This window comes from Podarcis tiliguerta (assembly GCF_965153285.1).
Source record: "Podarcis tiliguerta genome assembly, chromosome: 4".
NCBI lineage: Eukaryota > Metazoa > Chordata > Lepidosauria > Squamata > Lacertidae > Podarcis > Podarcis tiliguerta.
In genome coordinates, this window is record NC_139537.1 from 71,352,415 (window position 1) to 71,368,945 (window position 16,531).

Below are 16,531 nucleotides of genomic sequence, written 5' to 3' on the forward strand. Positions count from 1 at the left end.
GACAGATCGTGAAGCTGAGGCTCCAATACTTTGGCCACCTCATGAGAAGAGAAGACTCCCTGGAAAAGACCCAGATGTTGGGAAAGATGGAGGGCACAAGGAGAAGGGGACGACAGAGGACGAGATGGTTGGAGAGTGTTCTCGAAGCTACCAGCATGAGTTTGACCAAACTGCGGGAGGCAGTGGAAGACAGGAGTGCCTGGCATGCTCTGGTCCAAGGAGTCAGGAAGAGTCGGACACGACTAAATGACTAAACAACAAAATCCTTTAGTCATCCGTACAAACAACAGCAATGGTGCAACTCTATCCACAAGCTGAACAATACCAACTTTCCAGCTTTTTTTGATAGCTTACATTAATTCAGCAGTAGGTCTGAACAGATAGCCAACCGCTAAGGTCAGCCAAAAAAAGTTACGATTTCTCTTTCAGCATTAATAGGCCATCTCCTCAGTGCTTTTTAAAAAATCAGATTTGTTCAGATTTGTCCAAAGATTTAAATTCCAAGAAAACAGCATTGCATTCACTAATTAACTAATATACAAGGGAAATGTACCTTGCCAAACATCTTTTTCTAACATCAAGTCATGTTGAGTATAGCTCATGTTTAGGGTGTGTGTGCAAAATAAGTTAGGTATACATTTAGGTAAGACAAATCAAAAAGGGGGGCGGAAACTAGCCATTGTTTGAAACGGTTCATTTCTATCCTGAGCTCAACACCATGAATGACACCTGCATTTCTAACCACTCAGCTTTGCAGCTGCAGATTAGCAATTACTGAAGATGGGGCTCTGATTAGGCTGCTAATGCAGGTTGTCTCAGGATAAGTGATTGCACGGTGTTAATCACATCGCAGTCAGTAGCATATGTTGGCATGTCAGGACAGCAGGAGGGAAACACACCAGAACGAACTGGTAAAGTGCAGAAATGTTTCTGCTCCTGCAGAGCAGAGGAATGAACTGGTGGGTTAGAGGAAGATTATCAACAGCTACCGTACTCACTTAATGGACGCTTCCTATTTTTATTAGGATATAGCAAAGATTTTAGAAGTTCAAGGGCATCGGATATTATCTTCAATCATTATTATTAAGCCAGCTCCCCCCCCCCCCCGCCCTTTTCACAAGCGCCATTCACGGTGAGCCGTACTAGCATGAAACAACTTTTCAGTGGCAGAGTTGAGATGCAGGATTAGAAAGGATGTCCTCTTCCTGTGAGGCAGGGCACACACAGTCATTCCAAGGCACCATGTGGATATTTGTTATGCAGAGGCTGACAGGGAGGGGGGGTGCCTGTGGGGAACTGACCCACATGTCAGAAGACTGGTAAGGCATGATGCACGCCAGAGAGGATCAAGGACAGAGGGGCTGTGAGGTGACCAAGATGCTGCTGTGTAGCTGTGTCCTTACAGGGAGGAGACATCTTGCAGTCACGCTTTGTGAAATTCAGGTGGCTGTGTGGAGGGACCGAAACCCAAAAAGGAAGCCTCAGGGAAGTGACTGACTACAGAGCTGACTCTGGGTGGTCTCTACAGCTTGTCTGATGTTTGTGATGGTCCCTAGTATCCCTCTAGGTCCTTTCCTCAGTCTGACACCTCTCCTTTATTAATTGTATACCATTTTTCCTTGAAGGACAGGGCTGTGCCCCAAAATGCCCTCTCTTAAGAGCCAGTACAGTCGTACCTCGGAAATTGAACGCCTTGCGATTTGAACATTTTGGCTCCTGAACACCACAAACCCAGAAGTGAGTGTTCCGGTTTGCGAACGTTCTTTTGGAACCCAAACATCCAATGCAGGTTCCGCAGCTTCCGAACGGACTTCCGGAACAGATTCCGTTCGACTTCTGAGGTACAACTGTATCTTATTTCTACTTCATGTGGCACACTACGCTGTAGAAGCGTTGATTGTTTAGGTCACAGCTTTCCAAACTTTTTATGTTGGTGACACACTTTTTAGACATGCATCATTTCGCGACACGGTAATTCAATTTCGCCAGCAAACTGGAGGTTAAACAAACCCCTTTCCAGCCCCAGGAGGAGTGCGGGGAGCGTTTGCACTACACACTGCAGCAGACACACTAATGTGTCATGACACACAGTTGGAAGGCTCTGGTTTATGTGATCAAAACCGCAATCCTATGCATGCTTACTTGTGAACAAATTCCACTGAACTGGAGGTCTTCTGAGTAGGCATTTGTAGGTAAGATAAGGGCACTTTTCTAAAGCTCTCCTCATTTGAACATAAGCCAACTCTTGTTTAACTGGTAGCAAAATGAGAGCTTTTCACTTTGTTAAGATTGAAAGAAATGCACAATTGGAAATCTGCCAGAGGTCTGGCCTTTTCTCAAAAGATAAGCTCCCTCTGTAATGCTTGCCAAAGAGCTTTTAAAAAGAAATAAGGAAGAAGCTTTATTAGCATTTTAATAACACTTTTCTCAATAATTTTTTTGTTTCCCTGACTGAATGGTTGATTTAGCATAATCCTGCTGGGCGAAAGTTTTCATTTATCAACTGTCCATTTCAAATTACAGATTACATCAGTCAATCAAAGCGTAGAGCATCATTTCCTCTCCAAGTAGCAGGTGCCTGTTTCATACAAATGAGTGATATTTAAAGCCAAACTGGCTGCTAAATGTGCTGCCGTTTCCCTGCACAAGAGGTTTAAGGAAACTCACATCCCTGGTATGTTTAGAAAGTGCCAGTGAAAGCTGCTCCATCCCCATTATGCGCACAAAGAAAAACAACATTTTCATTTTATCAAAAGGTTACTGTTATGTACTAAGCTTGGATCCTAGAACAATAGGCAAGTAGGATCCTAGAATGCAGCAACTGATTGGCTTGCAGGAAAAGACCAATCAGGCTCCAGGAAGAAGTTAATCAGCCTATTAGGCTGCTAGGATCGTAGAATGCAACAACTGATTGGCTCTAGGAGGGAAGCAGAATCAGCCAATCAGACGGGACTCATTGTGTAAATAATGTACCGTATTTTTTTGCACCATAACACTCACTTTTTTCCTCCTAGAAAGTAAGGGGAAATGTCTGTGCGTGTTATGGAGGGAATGCCTACGGGTGGCGTGCCTACGAATTTTCCTCCTCTAAAAACTACGTGCGTGTTATGGTCGGGTGCGTGTTATAGAGCGAAAAATACGGTATATAAAAGCCTGAGGTTTGGGGGGCAATTTAATCACTGTTTTACAAGCTGCAATAAAGAGCATGAAATCACTACAGGACTCCGAGTATATGTCAGTTACAGTCATGCATATTTGTTTAAGCCCAATACAATAATAATAATAATAATAATAATAAATTTTATTTATATCCCGCCCTCCCCAGCCGAAGCCGGGCTCAGGGCGGCTAACAACAGTAAAACAGCACAAACAACACTTTAAAATCATTCATTATAAAATTAATTAATTCAAGCCACTGGCAACCATTGGGCCAGAGCGCTGCGAAGATTGCCAATGGAGGGAGTCAGGCTGTGCCCTGGCCAAAGGCCTGGTGGAACAGTTCTGTCTTGCAGGCCCTGCGGAAAGATGTTAAGTCCCGCAGGGCCCTGGTCTCTTGTGACAGAGTGTTCCACCAGATCGGAGCCACGGCCGAAAAAGCCCTGGCTCTAGTTGAGGCCAGCCTAACTTCTCTGTGGCCTGGGACCTTCAAGATGTTTTTATTTGAAGACCGTAAGTTTCTCTGTGGGGCATACCAGGAGAGGCGGTCCCGTAGGTACGAGGGTCCTAGGCCGTATAGGGCTTTAAAGGTTAAAACCAGCACCTTAAACCTGATCCTGTACTCCACCGGGAGCCAGTGCAGCTGGTATAGCACCGGGTGAATGTGATCTCGCAGCGAAGACCCCGTAAGGAGTCTCGCTGCAGCATTCTGCACCCGCTGGAGTTTCTGGGTCAGTCTCAAGGGCAGCCCCACGTAGAGCGAGTTACAATAATCCAGTCTGGAGGTGACCGTCGCGTGGATCACAGTGGCTAGGTCAGGGCGAGAGAGGTAAGGAGCCAACTGCTTAGCTTGGCGGAGATGGAAAAATGCCGCCTTTGTTGTAGCTGCAATCTGCGCCTCCATTGAAAGGGAGGTGTCGAAGATTACACCCAAACTCTTAACGGACGGTGCTGGCACTAATTGCACCCCCGCAAGAGATGGGAGTTGCCCCCTCAATCCCATATCGTCCCGTCCCAGCCACAGGACCTCTGTCTTCGAAGGATTTAACTTCAACCGGCTCCCACGTAGCCATCCAGCCACAGCTTCCAGACATCTGGTCAGTGTGTCTGGGGCCGAGTCAGGATGGCCATCCATCAACAGATAGAGTTGGGTGTCATCAGCATACTGATGGCAGCCCAGCCCAAAACTCCGGACAAGCTGGGCGAGGGGGCGCATAAAGATGTTGAAAAGCATCGGGGAGAGTATCGCACCCTGAGGTACTCCACACACCAAGGAGTGGCGCGATGACAATTCCCCCCTAAGCGCCACCCTCTGTCCCCGACCAGAGAGAAACGAGCGCAGCCATTGAAGGGCTGTGCCCTGAATCCCCACGTCGGCAAGGCGGTGGTCCAGAAGTTCGTGGTCGACCATGTCAAAAGCTGCTGACAGATCTAGAAGAATCAGCAGCCCCGACCCACCTCGATCCAGCTGTCTACGAAGATCATCTGTTAGGGCAACCAGAGCCGTCTCGGTCCCATGACCAGCGCGGAAGCCGGACTGGAATGGGTCGAGAGCCGATGTTTCATCCAGAAACCCACCAAGCTGTTCAGCAACCGCTCTCTCAATCACCTTACCCAGGAACGGAAGATTCGAAACTGGGCGGTAATTGGATAGATCTAAAGGATCTAATGATGTTTTCTTTAAGAGCGGGCGCACCACTGCCTCCTTCAATTCTCCTGGGAATGTCCCCGTGCCAAGGGACAAGTTGATGATATCCCCCAGGAGGGCCCGCACCTCGTCTGGACACGCTCTAATCAGCCAAGACGGGCACGGGTCAAGAGGACAGGTGGTGGGCTTTCCAGCTCGGAGGAGTCTGTCCACATCGGCTGGGGATATCCGGTTGAAGTGGTCCAATACTGGACCCGAGGACAGTCGAGGGGCCTCCAGTTCCTTTATTGTATCCAAATTGGCAGGGAGGTCATGGCGGAGCAGCAAGACCTTCTCCGCAAAAAAGCTCGCAAATGCCTCACAGCTATGTGTCAAATTGTTATTTAAATTTGGCTGTCCCTCAAGGGACGTTAAAGACCTGATTATCCTAAATAATTGCGCCGGGCGAGAGCTAGCGGATGCAATGGAGGCCGAGAAGTAAGACTTCTTAGCAGCCTTCACCGCCATCTCGTAGGTTTTCATAAAAGCCCTATAAGATGTTCTTGAGGCTCCGTCACGGGCACCCCGCCATACTCGCTCTAGCCGTCTGAGGTCCCGCTTCATTTTCCGGAGCTCCTCGGTAAACCAGGGAGCCCGGTTTCTGCGGGGTCGCAGAGGGCGCTTAGGTGCGATCTCATCGATGGCTGCCAGGAGCTGGATATTCCAGCCCTCAACAAGCTCAGTCAATGAGTCGCCAGGGGGAGCAAGGTCCCGCAAGGCTTGGCGGAATCTATCAGGGTCCATCAGCCTCTGCGGGCGAGCCCAAATTGGCTCGCCACCTAAGCAGGGTGGGGGTGGAAAGTCAATCCTGGCTTTCAGAGCGTAGTGATCAGACCATGGTACCTTCATCGAAGGAGACATGATCACATCTATACCTACGCCAAAGATCAAATCCAGCGTGTGACCTGCTTGATGTGTGGGGCCCGAAACAAACTGGGAGAGCCCTAGTGTCGCCATGGAAGACACCAGGTCCAGAGCCTGTGAGGAGGGAGTGGCATCAGCATGGGTGTTGAAGTCCCCCAATACCAATAGGTTAGGGAACTCCAAGGCCCAGCCGGCCACCGCCTCCAATAGGCCTGACAGGGTGGCTGCTGGTGCGCTAGGTGGCCGGTACACCAGCCAGACAGCCAAGCTCTCCTCGGAGCCCCACACTAGGCCAACACATTCAATGCCGGGGATCGATGGCGATGGTAGAGCCCTGAAAGGACAATCTTCCCGGATTAATAATGCCACCCCTCCCCCCCGGCCCACAGTCCGCGACTGGTGGAGGACAGAGAAACCCGGGGGCGCCATCTCTCGCAAGGTAACTGTTGCCCCTTCGCGCACCCAGGTCTCCGTCACACAAGCCAGGTCGACCCCCTGCGAGATAAAGAAATCTCGCAGGGTGGCGGTTTTGTTGCCTATGGACCTGGCATTGCACAACACCAGTGACGGAGGTGAGTAATCCTTGCTCACCCTACCCTCGTCCCTCGGGATGAGGCGCAGATTGGAAGGGGTACGAGCATATCCATATCTCGATCCCCTTCGCCTATAATATCTGCCCCCACCGCCATACCTCCCTCGCCCCTCCACGGTAGGAATCCCAAGCCTCATAGTCGCCTCCATTGATGGCAATTAATGTTATTCTTCCGCAGCCTAACACAATAAAACCTTAAAACAATGAGTACAAAAAACAAAAACAGCCCAGAAACAATAAAACAATACAAATAAAAACTGCCAAAATTACAGATTCGTCAAAAACTAACAAATTCCCAAGCCCACCCAAACATCCATCCCACCCCCATATATAAAAATCTAAAGGGAAAGGGAGATTTAAAAACATGTTAAAAAGAACTCTGGGCCCCTCCGGGTCCTCCTGGGCAGTAGCAGCATCAGAGGCAACAACTGTCCTTGTGAGGCCCCACCCTGGGCCAGATAGCAGGTGGCAGGAGCAGTCCTTGTGAGGCCCGTCAGGCCCCGTCCTAGGCCAGGTGGTAAGTGGCAGAAAGGAGCAGGGCCCTCAGGCACTCACTCAGGGAAGTCCTCCTGGACAGCAGGCAGCAAGCAGTCCTTGTGAGGCTTCAGGCCCCGCCCCAGGCCAGATGGTAGGTGGCAAAAGCAGGGCCCACAAGCACTCACTCAGGAGAGTCCTCCTGGGCAGCAGGCAGCAAGCGGTCCTTGTGAGGCTTCAGGCCCCGCCCCAGGCCAGATGGTAGGTGGCAAAAGCAGGGCCCACAAGCACTCACTCAGGAGAGTCCTGGGCAGCAGGCAGCAAGCCGCAAGCAGTCCTTATGAGGCTTCAGGCCCCGCCCCAGGCCAGATGGTAGGTGGCAAAAGCAGGGCCCACAAGCACTCACTCAGGAGAGTCCTGGGCAGCAGGCAGCAAGCCGCAAGCAGTCCTTGTGAGGCTTCAGGCCCCGCCCCAGGCCAGATGGTAGGTGGCAAAAGCAGGGCCCACAAGCACTCACTCAGGAGAGTCCTCCTGGGCAGCAGGCAGCAAGCAGCAAGCAGTCCTTGTGAGGCTTCAGGCCCCGCCCCAGGCCAGATGGTAGGTGGCAAAAGCAGGGCCCACAAGCACTCACTCAGGAGAGTCCTGGGCAGCAGGCAGCAAGCCGCAAGCAGTCCTTATGAGGCTTCAGGCCCCGCCCCAGGCCAGATGGTAGGTGGCAAAAGCAGGGCCCACAAGCACTCACTCAGGAGAGTCCTCCTGGGCAGCAGGCAGCAAGCGGTCCTTGTGAGGCTTCAGGCCCCGCCCCAGGCCAGATGGTAGGTGGCAAAAGCAGGGCCCACAAGCACTCACTCAGGAGAGTCCTGGGCAGCAGGCAGCAAGCCGCAAGCAGTCCTTATGAGGCTTCAGGCCCCGCCCCAGGCCAGATGGTAGGTGGCAAAAGCAGGGCCCACAAGCACTCACTCAGGAGAGTCCTGGGCAGCAGGCAGCAAGCCGCAAGCAGTCCTTGTGAGGCTTCAGGCCCCGCCCCAGGCCAGATGGTAGGTGGCAAAAGCAGGGCCCACAAGCACTCACTCAGGAGAGTCCTCCTGGGCAGCAGGCAGCAAGCAGCAAGCAGTCCTTGTGAGGCTTCAGGCCCCGCCCCAGGCCAGATGGTAGGTGGCAAAAGCAGGGCCCACAAGCACTCACTCAGGAGAGTCCTGGGCAGCAGGCAGCAAGCCGCAAGCAGTCCTTATGAGGCTTCAGGCCCCGCCCCAGGCCAGATGGTAGGTGGCAAAAGCAGGGCCCACAAGCACTCACTCAGGAGAGTCCTGGGCAGCAGGCAGCAAGCCGCAAGCAGTCCTTGTGAGGCTTCAGGCCCCGCCCCAGGCCAGATGGTAGGTGGCAAAAGCAGGGCCCACAAGCACTCACTCAGGAGAGTCCTGGGCAGCAGGCAGCAAGCCGCAAGCAGTCCTTATGAGGCTTCAGGCCCCGCCCCAGGCCAGATGGTAGGTGGCAAAAGCAGGGCCCACAAGCACTCACTCAGGAGAGTCCTGGGCAGCAGGCAGCAAGCCGCAAGCAGTCCTTGTGAGGCTTCAGGCCCCGCCCCAGGCCAGATGGTAGGTGGCAAAAGCAGGGCCCACAAGCACTCACTCAGGAGAGTCCTGCACCCTTGTAGGAGATGAACCATCACGCACAAATGTTTCCATTTATATATTTCATAAAGTAGTATCTCACTCCTCAACGTGGAACACAGCACTAGGTTCGGCTCTAAAAATCCCTCACCAAGGGAAGCAAGCAAGCAAGCACCTTTGCAACTAAGGTTGCAGTCCTCAACATTTCAATTAGATAACATTTTTTAAGTGCAGAAAAGGAATAATGCTGCACGTGACTGGCATACATTGGGAAGTTTCACAGTTCACATTTCTTGTCTGGTCTTTCTCAGAGGGAGTATCACAGTAACGTACAGATGCTGCGTTCACTCACAAGAGTAAACCATGGTTTGGCGCTAAAGGGATGAGCTGCAACAAGCCCAAACAAAGTATTGGGCTTGCATTTCCTCACCTCCTCCCACATGGCTGAGAGGGGAACCTCTGCCTACTTCAGGTTTACTGAATCCCTTGGTTGAAAACAAGCTCTGGTCATCTTCATAAGAAGCCAACCATGGTTAGTTTCATAACCATGGCTTACGAAGCTGGCTTATTAAACCAGCAAATTAAAATAGAAGGAAGTGGTGGACTTTCCTTCCCATAAGGTATTTAAACAATGGCTGGGTGGACATCTCTCAGGGGTGGTGCTGCACTGTAGATCCTGCACTGAGCAACATAACCTTCAAGGTCCCTTCCAACTCTAGGATTCTATGATAGGGCACAAAGTGGCAAGCCAGTGCCCATCTGCTGTGGCTGCTAGATGTAATGTTGCACATGAGGAAATCTGGGTTCAAATACCCACTGAAGCCCAAAGCTTATATGGTGACCTTTGGAGGTCACCATGATTAAATTTTAAGGGTTTCTTTTCAAGAAAAGAAATCTATTTTTTTCTTCTTCATGACAAAGTTGTGCTATATCATTTCATTTCCATCTTTTATTTCCGTACATAGGCAGAACATGCCAAACAAAGCTACCGCGAACCTTAAAAACCCGAGTATTCTCAATATGTTGGTTATGCTTGAAAACTATGCTGGTGGCATCGCTAATGAAGTGTGTACTCTACTGCTCTTTTAAAATGCACTTCACTTTGGCTTCTCAGTTCGTCCCTAAGATTGCGTTTCTTTCTTGCATTTTACTGATTTTTTATTTATTTTTTTGCAAGCTGTCTTGTGCATTTCTTGTAAAAAAACAAAATGAAACACCCCATAAATAAATAAATAAGTGATGAAATACCACCTACCTGTTTAGCAGGGCAGATCCGAAGGGGACAGATTCTCTGGGGTTCCTCTTTGGAAGCTTCTTTAAGTTCAATGGCCTGCTGTTCATACGTTAATCCTGTCAGAATCTCATCTTCCAACAGCATCACCTCTTCGTAGGAGACGGGCCAACTCGCATTTTCTAAGGCCTGGAGCAAAGATTCCTTACGTTCTATATACGAGACCGGCTTGTTCTGTTCGAACCTAAAAGCAAAAACTTGCACTTGCACTCTGAGGCTACATAACAAGAGATACTGTCAGGCTTAAGCGAATCCTATCCCTCCCACTGTGTCAACCAAGAAGCAGATAAACAAGAAGAGTTCTTACCAAGTGATTTATTCAATATTCACAGAGAGAGATGAAGGAATGTGGTCTCTCTTAGATAATGGTGTTGCTCCAAGTAAACTCCCACCCCCTTAGTCCCTGTGCCAGCTGACCAGTGCTTTCTGCCTCTGAGCTTTCAGTTCTACTACTCTCAAGGCACACCTAGTCCTGGGAGAGGAGGGGTCATGAATGCTTTCTAAAGACAACGAGTCTGTCAGCTGCCTCTCCCCTGGTGCTTCTTCTTCCTACTGCTCTCCCAATATTTCCCAGCTTCTCCCCTCTGCAGCTATGACCTTCTGCAAACCACTGTTTTAAATCTATACTGTCCTCCTCTTCTCGGGAAGGTTCGGGGGGTGGTCCCCACCATTCCTCTTCAGTCCAATCCCTGACATCTATGTATGTTGTGGGTGTCATGATCAACCAGTTGAAGAGTTTACAATAGACATAAGGAGGATTAAGTTTGGTCAGAATCGAGTATACACTTCCTGAGTTAATGCAAAATACATTACTTCTGGTCAATGAGACACCATAGTTGCTAGAGGGGTGTGAAAATTTGCTTCCTGGGGTTCATAGACTTGTCTACCCATGTACTATCTGAAACCAAGGGAGTATATTGGTTGCCAGGTGTGATTTTTTTCTCCTGGCTCTCCTATGCCACTAAGGAAGAACAAGCAGCAGCCTCTTCAAGACAACTTCACTTTGACTTCTGGAGGCTTCCCGGCTTGGAAAGTATGGTGATGGGGAAAGTTGCAACTATTGAACTTGGCTGTTTTATGCTGTTGTTAAAAGCATGGAGCCCCCACGACGAAAAATGACGGCAAATTCATAGAGGTCAACCAGGGGCTCTTAGCTATGACAGGTAAATGGAACCTCCCAGGGTACAATCTGAAGGCACTTAAGACTACTACCCTGCTAACGCTAAACAGGTCTGGGCCTGGTCAGTGCTTGGATGGGAGGTCGCTTGAGAACTGCCTTGGGTTCCATGATGTAAGCAAAAATAACAGTACCTACACAAGCACAGTATACATTTGCATGCTGGGGACAAAGAAAGGCACTTCCCTTCATGTCCTGTTTGCAAAGTGCCAGAATAATAAGGGCGACTGCTTCATGAAGCAGAATGCTGGACTAAGCAGACCTTCTTTTCCAATCAAGTAAGGTGGGACTTATCTTCATTTTGATCATACTGTGGTACTATGAGAAAACCATACATTGGTGAGTTGGACGAGGACTAATAAACTGACTTCTGGCAAGACAGGGCTCTGAGGGTGAGTGTTTCCCAGGTCTGGGAAGTAGGTAAGTTGGCTGCCCTGGATGAGGTCGAACTCTCCTTGAAGGAACAGGAGTGCAGCCTGGGACTGCTCCATGATTCAGCTCTGTCACCAGAGGCTAAGGTGTCCTCAGTGGCTAGGAGTTCCTTTTACCAACTTCGGCTGGTAAGACAGCTACAGCCATTCCTGGACCAGAATAGTGTGAGCACACTAGTCCATGCATTGATATCCTCAAGTTTTGGATTACCGTCATGCAGTCTATGTGGGGTACCCTTGAGCTTGGTGCAGGGGCTGTAGCTAGGTTGCACTGGGGAGCAAAACACCTCCAGTGTATAACAGCCTGCCTGTAATGGCTCCTGGGTTCTCAAATAGCAGCTAGAGCGTTATCACGGCAGTTGCTGAAGGAAGGAGTGGCAGACCTGCTCTCAAAAAACTGTGAGAAAAGGAAGTACCACAGCTACCAACTCAGCAAGGGTCAGGTGACAGAAGGGCCCAATAGTGTTCCACTTGCACCAACAAATCAACTATGAATGGGCTCCTGACAGAACTCATTACGTAAGCACGGACTAAACCTGTGTTAATTAATTCATGCGAATTAGGCTAGAACTTTGCAGAATTAAACATATTAGGCTATTGGTACAGGCTGGATACACTTCTTATGTGCCCAGTCATGAGAGAGGCATCCTCACCCACTAGAAAATGCAACATCAAGTGATGCTTTGCATACATGAAAAATATGACATCATTTCCTATTAGCCACAACCAATACCCTCCAACATTTATCCAGTGAGAATAGGGACATCCTATTCCATAAGAATAACACCCCACCCATCTGACTGGGTAGCCCTAGGCACTCTGGGCGGCTTCCAACATACATAAAAACATAAAAAAAACATTTTTAAAAAGTTTAATAAAAAAACCTTCCCTATACAGGGCTGCTTTCATTTCTCTGATGAAAAAAGGGTCGTCCTAAGGAAAAGCAGGACTTTCCAGGAGCAAATCAGAAAGCGGGACGGCTTCTGTAAATCTTGAAAATAGGGGCACTTGGGGGGTCTGGGAACCCCTTATGGATCTTGGAGCCACTAGAGTCCGGGTGCGGGGGGGGGGGACAACCTGCAACCCTCAGTGAAGTTTCATGAAGATAGCAAGGAAGGGAGATAAGTCAAAAGGAGATGACAGAAAACAGAGAGAGAGGGGGGTCAAACAGAAAGAAAAGGGGGTGCCCCACCCACTTTTACCTCCAGCCCCACCCATCACTGGCATATGGCCCCTGACAGACTTTCCCTAAGGGACTGTGGCCCTCAACAGAAAAGCCTCCCCCCTGCACTATAGAGATGATTTTAAAAAGCATGAAATAAAATGCATAAAACTCAAGGTGCACTTCCAACGGAGACATGAAACAGTGGCTCCCATTCCATCTATACTTTAAAAAAAATAAAAAAATAAAAAATTCTTGAGCTGGAAAGCATCTTACTTGTCTTTTTCCTCCTGGGGTAACGCTCTCCAAATAAGCTGATCAAGTCGCCTGTTAATGAAAACACAACAGTTTCTCAGAGCGCAGCAAGTGCACTTAACGAGATTAAATAAAACAGAACGCTCCATTCTTTTTAAAATAGGGGAGGGAGACCTGTGGCAAATTTGTACTCTGAGAGGCCTTAAAAAAGAAGTGTCAGGCTGTCCTCATCGGCCAACTATGAAATTCAAAATTATCCTCTGAAAACAAAGGCATCAGGAAAACATTGCTTTTCACAGTAACAATGTGACGCAACCAGGGACGTGGAAGAATGCAGGTGAATTCCCATTGTAGCCTGCACAATGCTGTTCCATTGGGAGTTCCATCCAGTACAGAGTAATATAAACAAGCCACACAGCTGATAAAACATTAGATGGTCAGGAATGATGCTGGCTTCACATATAACACACAATAGCTTGGTCTACAGATGTCCTATGTAATCTGAAGGTGCTTCTACTCATGCATGGGAGTAGAGGGGGCTGGAAACTGCATTGCACATCATTCTAGTGGGCCAATTGACCCTCAAGGAGCTGAAGCTGGGGTGGGGGGCTTTCCAGGGTCTCAGACAGTGGTCTTTCCCATCATCTCCTACTTGGTCATTTAACTGGACATACCGGGAACTGAACTTGCAATGCATATGCTCTCCTACTGAGCCATGGCTTTTCCTTTCGATTTTATCAGTCTGGTAGCAAGCTACTACTCCACTAACAGGATATGTGGTGGTTTTATACTGAAGGCCTGCTGAAACAATTAAGTGCCACCAACAAATCAAATCATTCAACGGTTTCGGTAAAGCAGGGATGCGGAACCTGTGGCCCTTCCATACGCTGTTGAACTACAACTCCCACAATTCCTGGCTGTTGGCTGATGGGAGTGGAGTCCAACAGCATCTGGGAGGCCGCAGATGTTCTCCATCCCTGTGGTAAAAAAAAGGATACCAAGAGGACCTGCAGAATGGCAGCTTCTGGGAGGTCTGTTCCCATGAAACGGGCCTGGTGAAGAGCCCTCAGGTGCAGCACAGCTTCCCCAGAAGGAATTTGGCAGCAGTCCTGAACTCACCCCCTCTCTCTCTCTGAACCACAGGTGCATCCTTTTGGCAGTCAGGGGCCAGAGCTACGACAGCATGCCAAGGGCCTTTGTGCATTCCAGGGTATAATGAAGCATTCCAGGATAATTTTTGTGTCACATACTCAGATTCCCTAATTTATTCACAGGCATAAAATCTGACAGCGTCGGGATATTTATTTCTGAAGGGCACATGTTGCTTTCTGTTCGCCACCTGCTCCTTTTCTTATGCCTCTGATTATTCCAAACAATAATTCACTGTAGTTTTAAGATCTCTTTGTTTCGGGGGTGGGGTGGGGTGTCATTCACTGCCCAGCAGGAAATATTCTCCTTCTTTCTGGAAGGTATGGCATTATTGTTGCTGCCATTTTTTGCTTCAACTAAATATCATGCTAATAGCGCTTGGGTTATTTATCGAGGAGGACGAGTTAATGTCATGCGTCCTTCTTCATTAAAGCTTTTCCGTGCAAAGACAAATTGGACAATTTGGCAGGCATCAAATAAAAGTTCGACCTATCGCGATTCAGAAACTTGCGCTTCAACCCCTGCAAATTCAATTTGCAGAAATATAATGTACCATTCGTGGCGTAATAGACAAGCCTGAACAGCTGCTGTGAGAGACATTTAGAGTTATTGCTTGGTCATTTGCAAACAGCTCCATATTGAAATTTGTCCTCTTGATATTCCAGCTTGGAGAAGTCCCATAGGGAAAACAGTAACTGTTTCAAATATATAATGCTATTTTACAGCTGAAGGAATTCAAATCGTAGAGTTGTCTTCCCCCAAAATGCCAACCGATCTTAGAGAGGAGCAGAAAACACATTTCTGTCTTGAAAAGCAAGTTAAAAAATTTGAGGAAGATAAATGCATTATTTCTAAATGCCTAAAATCAACTCTATGAATAACTAATGGAGTATTAATAAATATTAATGGCCAAATGTATCTTGCATGTTACATTTATTTATGTCCTAGTCTTGAAAATGTCAATTAATAAAAATACTTTGTGTGTACAAGAGTAGACTTGCCTTTCATACACTTTGATTGCTTCTTGCAACTTCTTCTTATAAGCATCAAGATCCACTGCTTGAGGATTGATCAGCGTGACATATTTCTTATTGTTGCTCACATGGGCAAAGGGGAGAACCTGCCGCAGAAACACAGGATCAGGCCTTTGAAACTTGTCACTGTCAAATTCTGAAGCATGCACAGCCATAGAATGTATTGAGTCTAACTAGGCTAAGTAGGGAACAAAAACAAAGCTTTGAATGTTACTAGCCCACAAATCCCCAGCACATGTGATTGTTTACCTAGCAATTATAGGTACGCTTCCAGGGGGCAGGGTGGGGGATTACAATAGAAAAAGGCAGTTAACAAATTACAATTTAGCTAAAAATAACTATAAGCCAACAAGAAATAAAACAGTAAAATCCAAGCAGCTTTAAACAGTAAAGAAGCCTTTCGCAAGGGCTGACATGAAAACAAAGTAGGCACCAAGAAGACCTCAGCCTGGATAGCTCAGCTGGTTAGAGCGTGGTGCTGATAACGCCAAGGCCGGAAGTTCGATCCCCATACAGGACAGTTGCATATTCCTGCACTGCGGAAGGTTGGACTAATTGATTCTCAGGATTCCTTCCAACTCTACAACTCTATGATTCTCTCTGGGGACAGCATTTGACTCAACTCACATTCAGATGGTGAGGGCACCCAGAGGAGGCCATCTACTGAAGACTTATGGGAAATCTAAAATACTACCAAAATGCTGCCAGGTGTCGCTGTGATTCATACAATAACAGTGGGCTAACTTCTGTGTACTGCTGGGTTTATTACCACCCCACATTAACATACCACAGCAAAATTAAAGCAGGAGTTCACTCTACAAGCTCTTTGTAACTATTATGTCTCAACCGGTGTCTCTGTGTGCTTATTTTTCCTCTTCCCTCCACATTCCCTTTGTGCCATTTCTACTAGATTTCTGTAAGTGGCACCCACTAGATGAATGTGGTGCCCAAATAAAGAATAAAGCTATCCAAACAGAAGGCACTTAAGTCCCTGCCGTTTAACCATTTGCACAGAGAGAAGACTCCCTGGAAAAGACCCTGATGTTGGGAAGGATGGAGGGCACAAGGAGAAGGGGATGACAGAGGACAAGATGGTTGGACAGTGTTCTCGAAGCTACCAGCATGAGTTTGACCAAACTGCAGGAGGTAGAGGAAGACAGGAGTGCCTGGCGGGCTCTGGTCCATGGGGTCACAAAGAGTCAGACACAACTAAACGACTAAACAACAACAACAAACCTAATAGAACGTCACAAATGCAGCATAAATCGCACAAATCAATTAACCAATCATCAGTAAAAACTATTATAATCTACAAAACACTTATAACAAAAAAGGAACTTAAAAATAAGCTGAACATCACAATTACAGCAAAATCAATACGGCGTTTATAATCAATAAAACAACATTAACAACTTTAGCTAAATAGCAACTAAAGAAATAAGCTAAGCGCTGCTAAGGTGGTTGTTCTTTAAAGCACTTTAGAAACCACAATGAAGCCTCAAGAATTCAGGGATCCCACAGAGCTCAGTCTCTTTTCCAGGCTGGCTCACCAAGCACAAAATGTTGCCGTGCCAGTGGCTTCGCATACAACCTAAGTGATCTGTGACCCAGAGTCAGTATTTGAAAAACAAGGTGTTAGTACACTGCCA

The 16,531-nt window shown here is 47.9% G+C and overlaps 1 protein-coding gene across 3 annotated transcripts in view; it reads right to left on the bottom strand.

Annotated features, from left to right (window-relative positions):
• The window catches only part of VWA3B (von Willebrand factor A domain containing 3B), a 75,567-nt gene that overhangs the window by 13,515 nt on the left and 45,521 nt on the right, over positions 1-16,531 (bottom strand). For all 3 annotated transcript variants that reach the window (XM_083437587.1, XM_083437586.1, XM_083437588.1), the window contains exons 21-23: positions 14,850-14,968; positions 12,721-12,771; positions 9,639-9,858 (exon numbers count right to left, since the gene is read on the bottom strand). In XM_083437587.1, the coding sequence (XP_083293713.1) occupies positions 9,639-9,858; positions 12,721-12,771; positions 14,850-14,968 (390 nt within the window). The remainder of the gene's footprint in view (positions 1-9,638; positions 9,859-12,720; positions 12,772-14,849; positions 14,969-16,531) is intronic.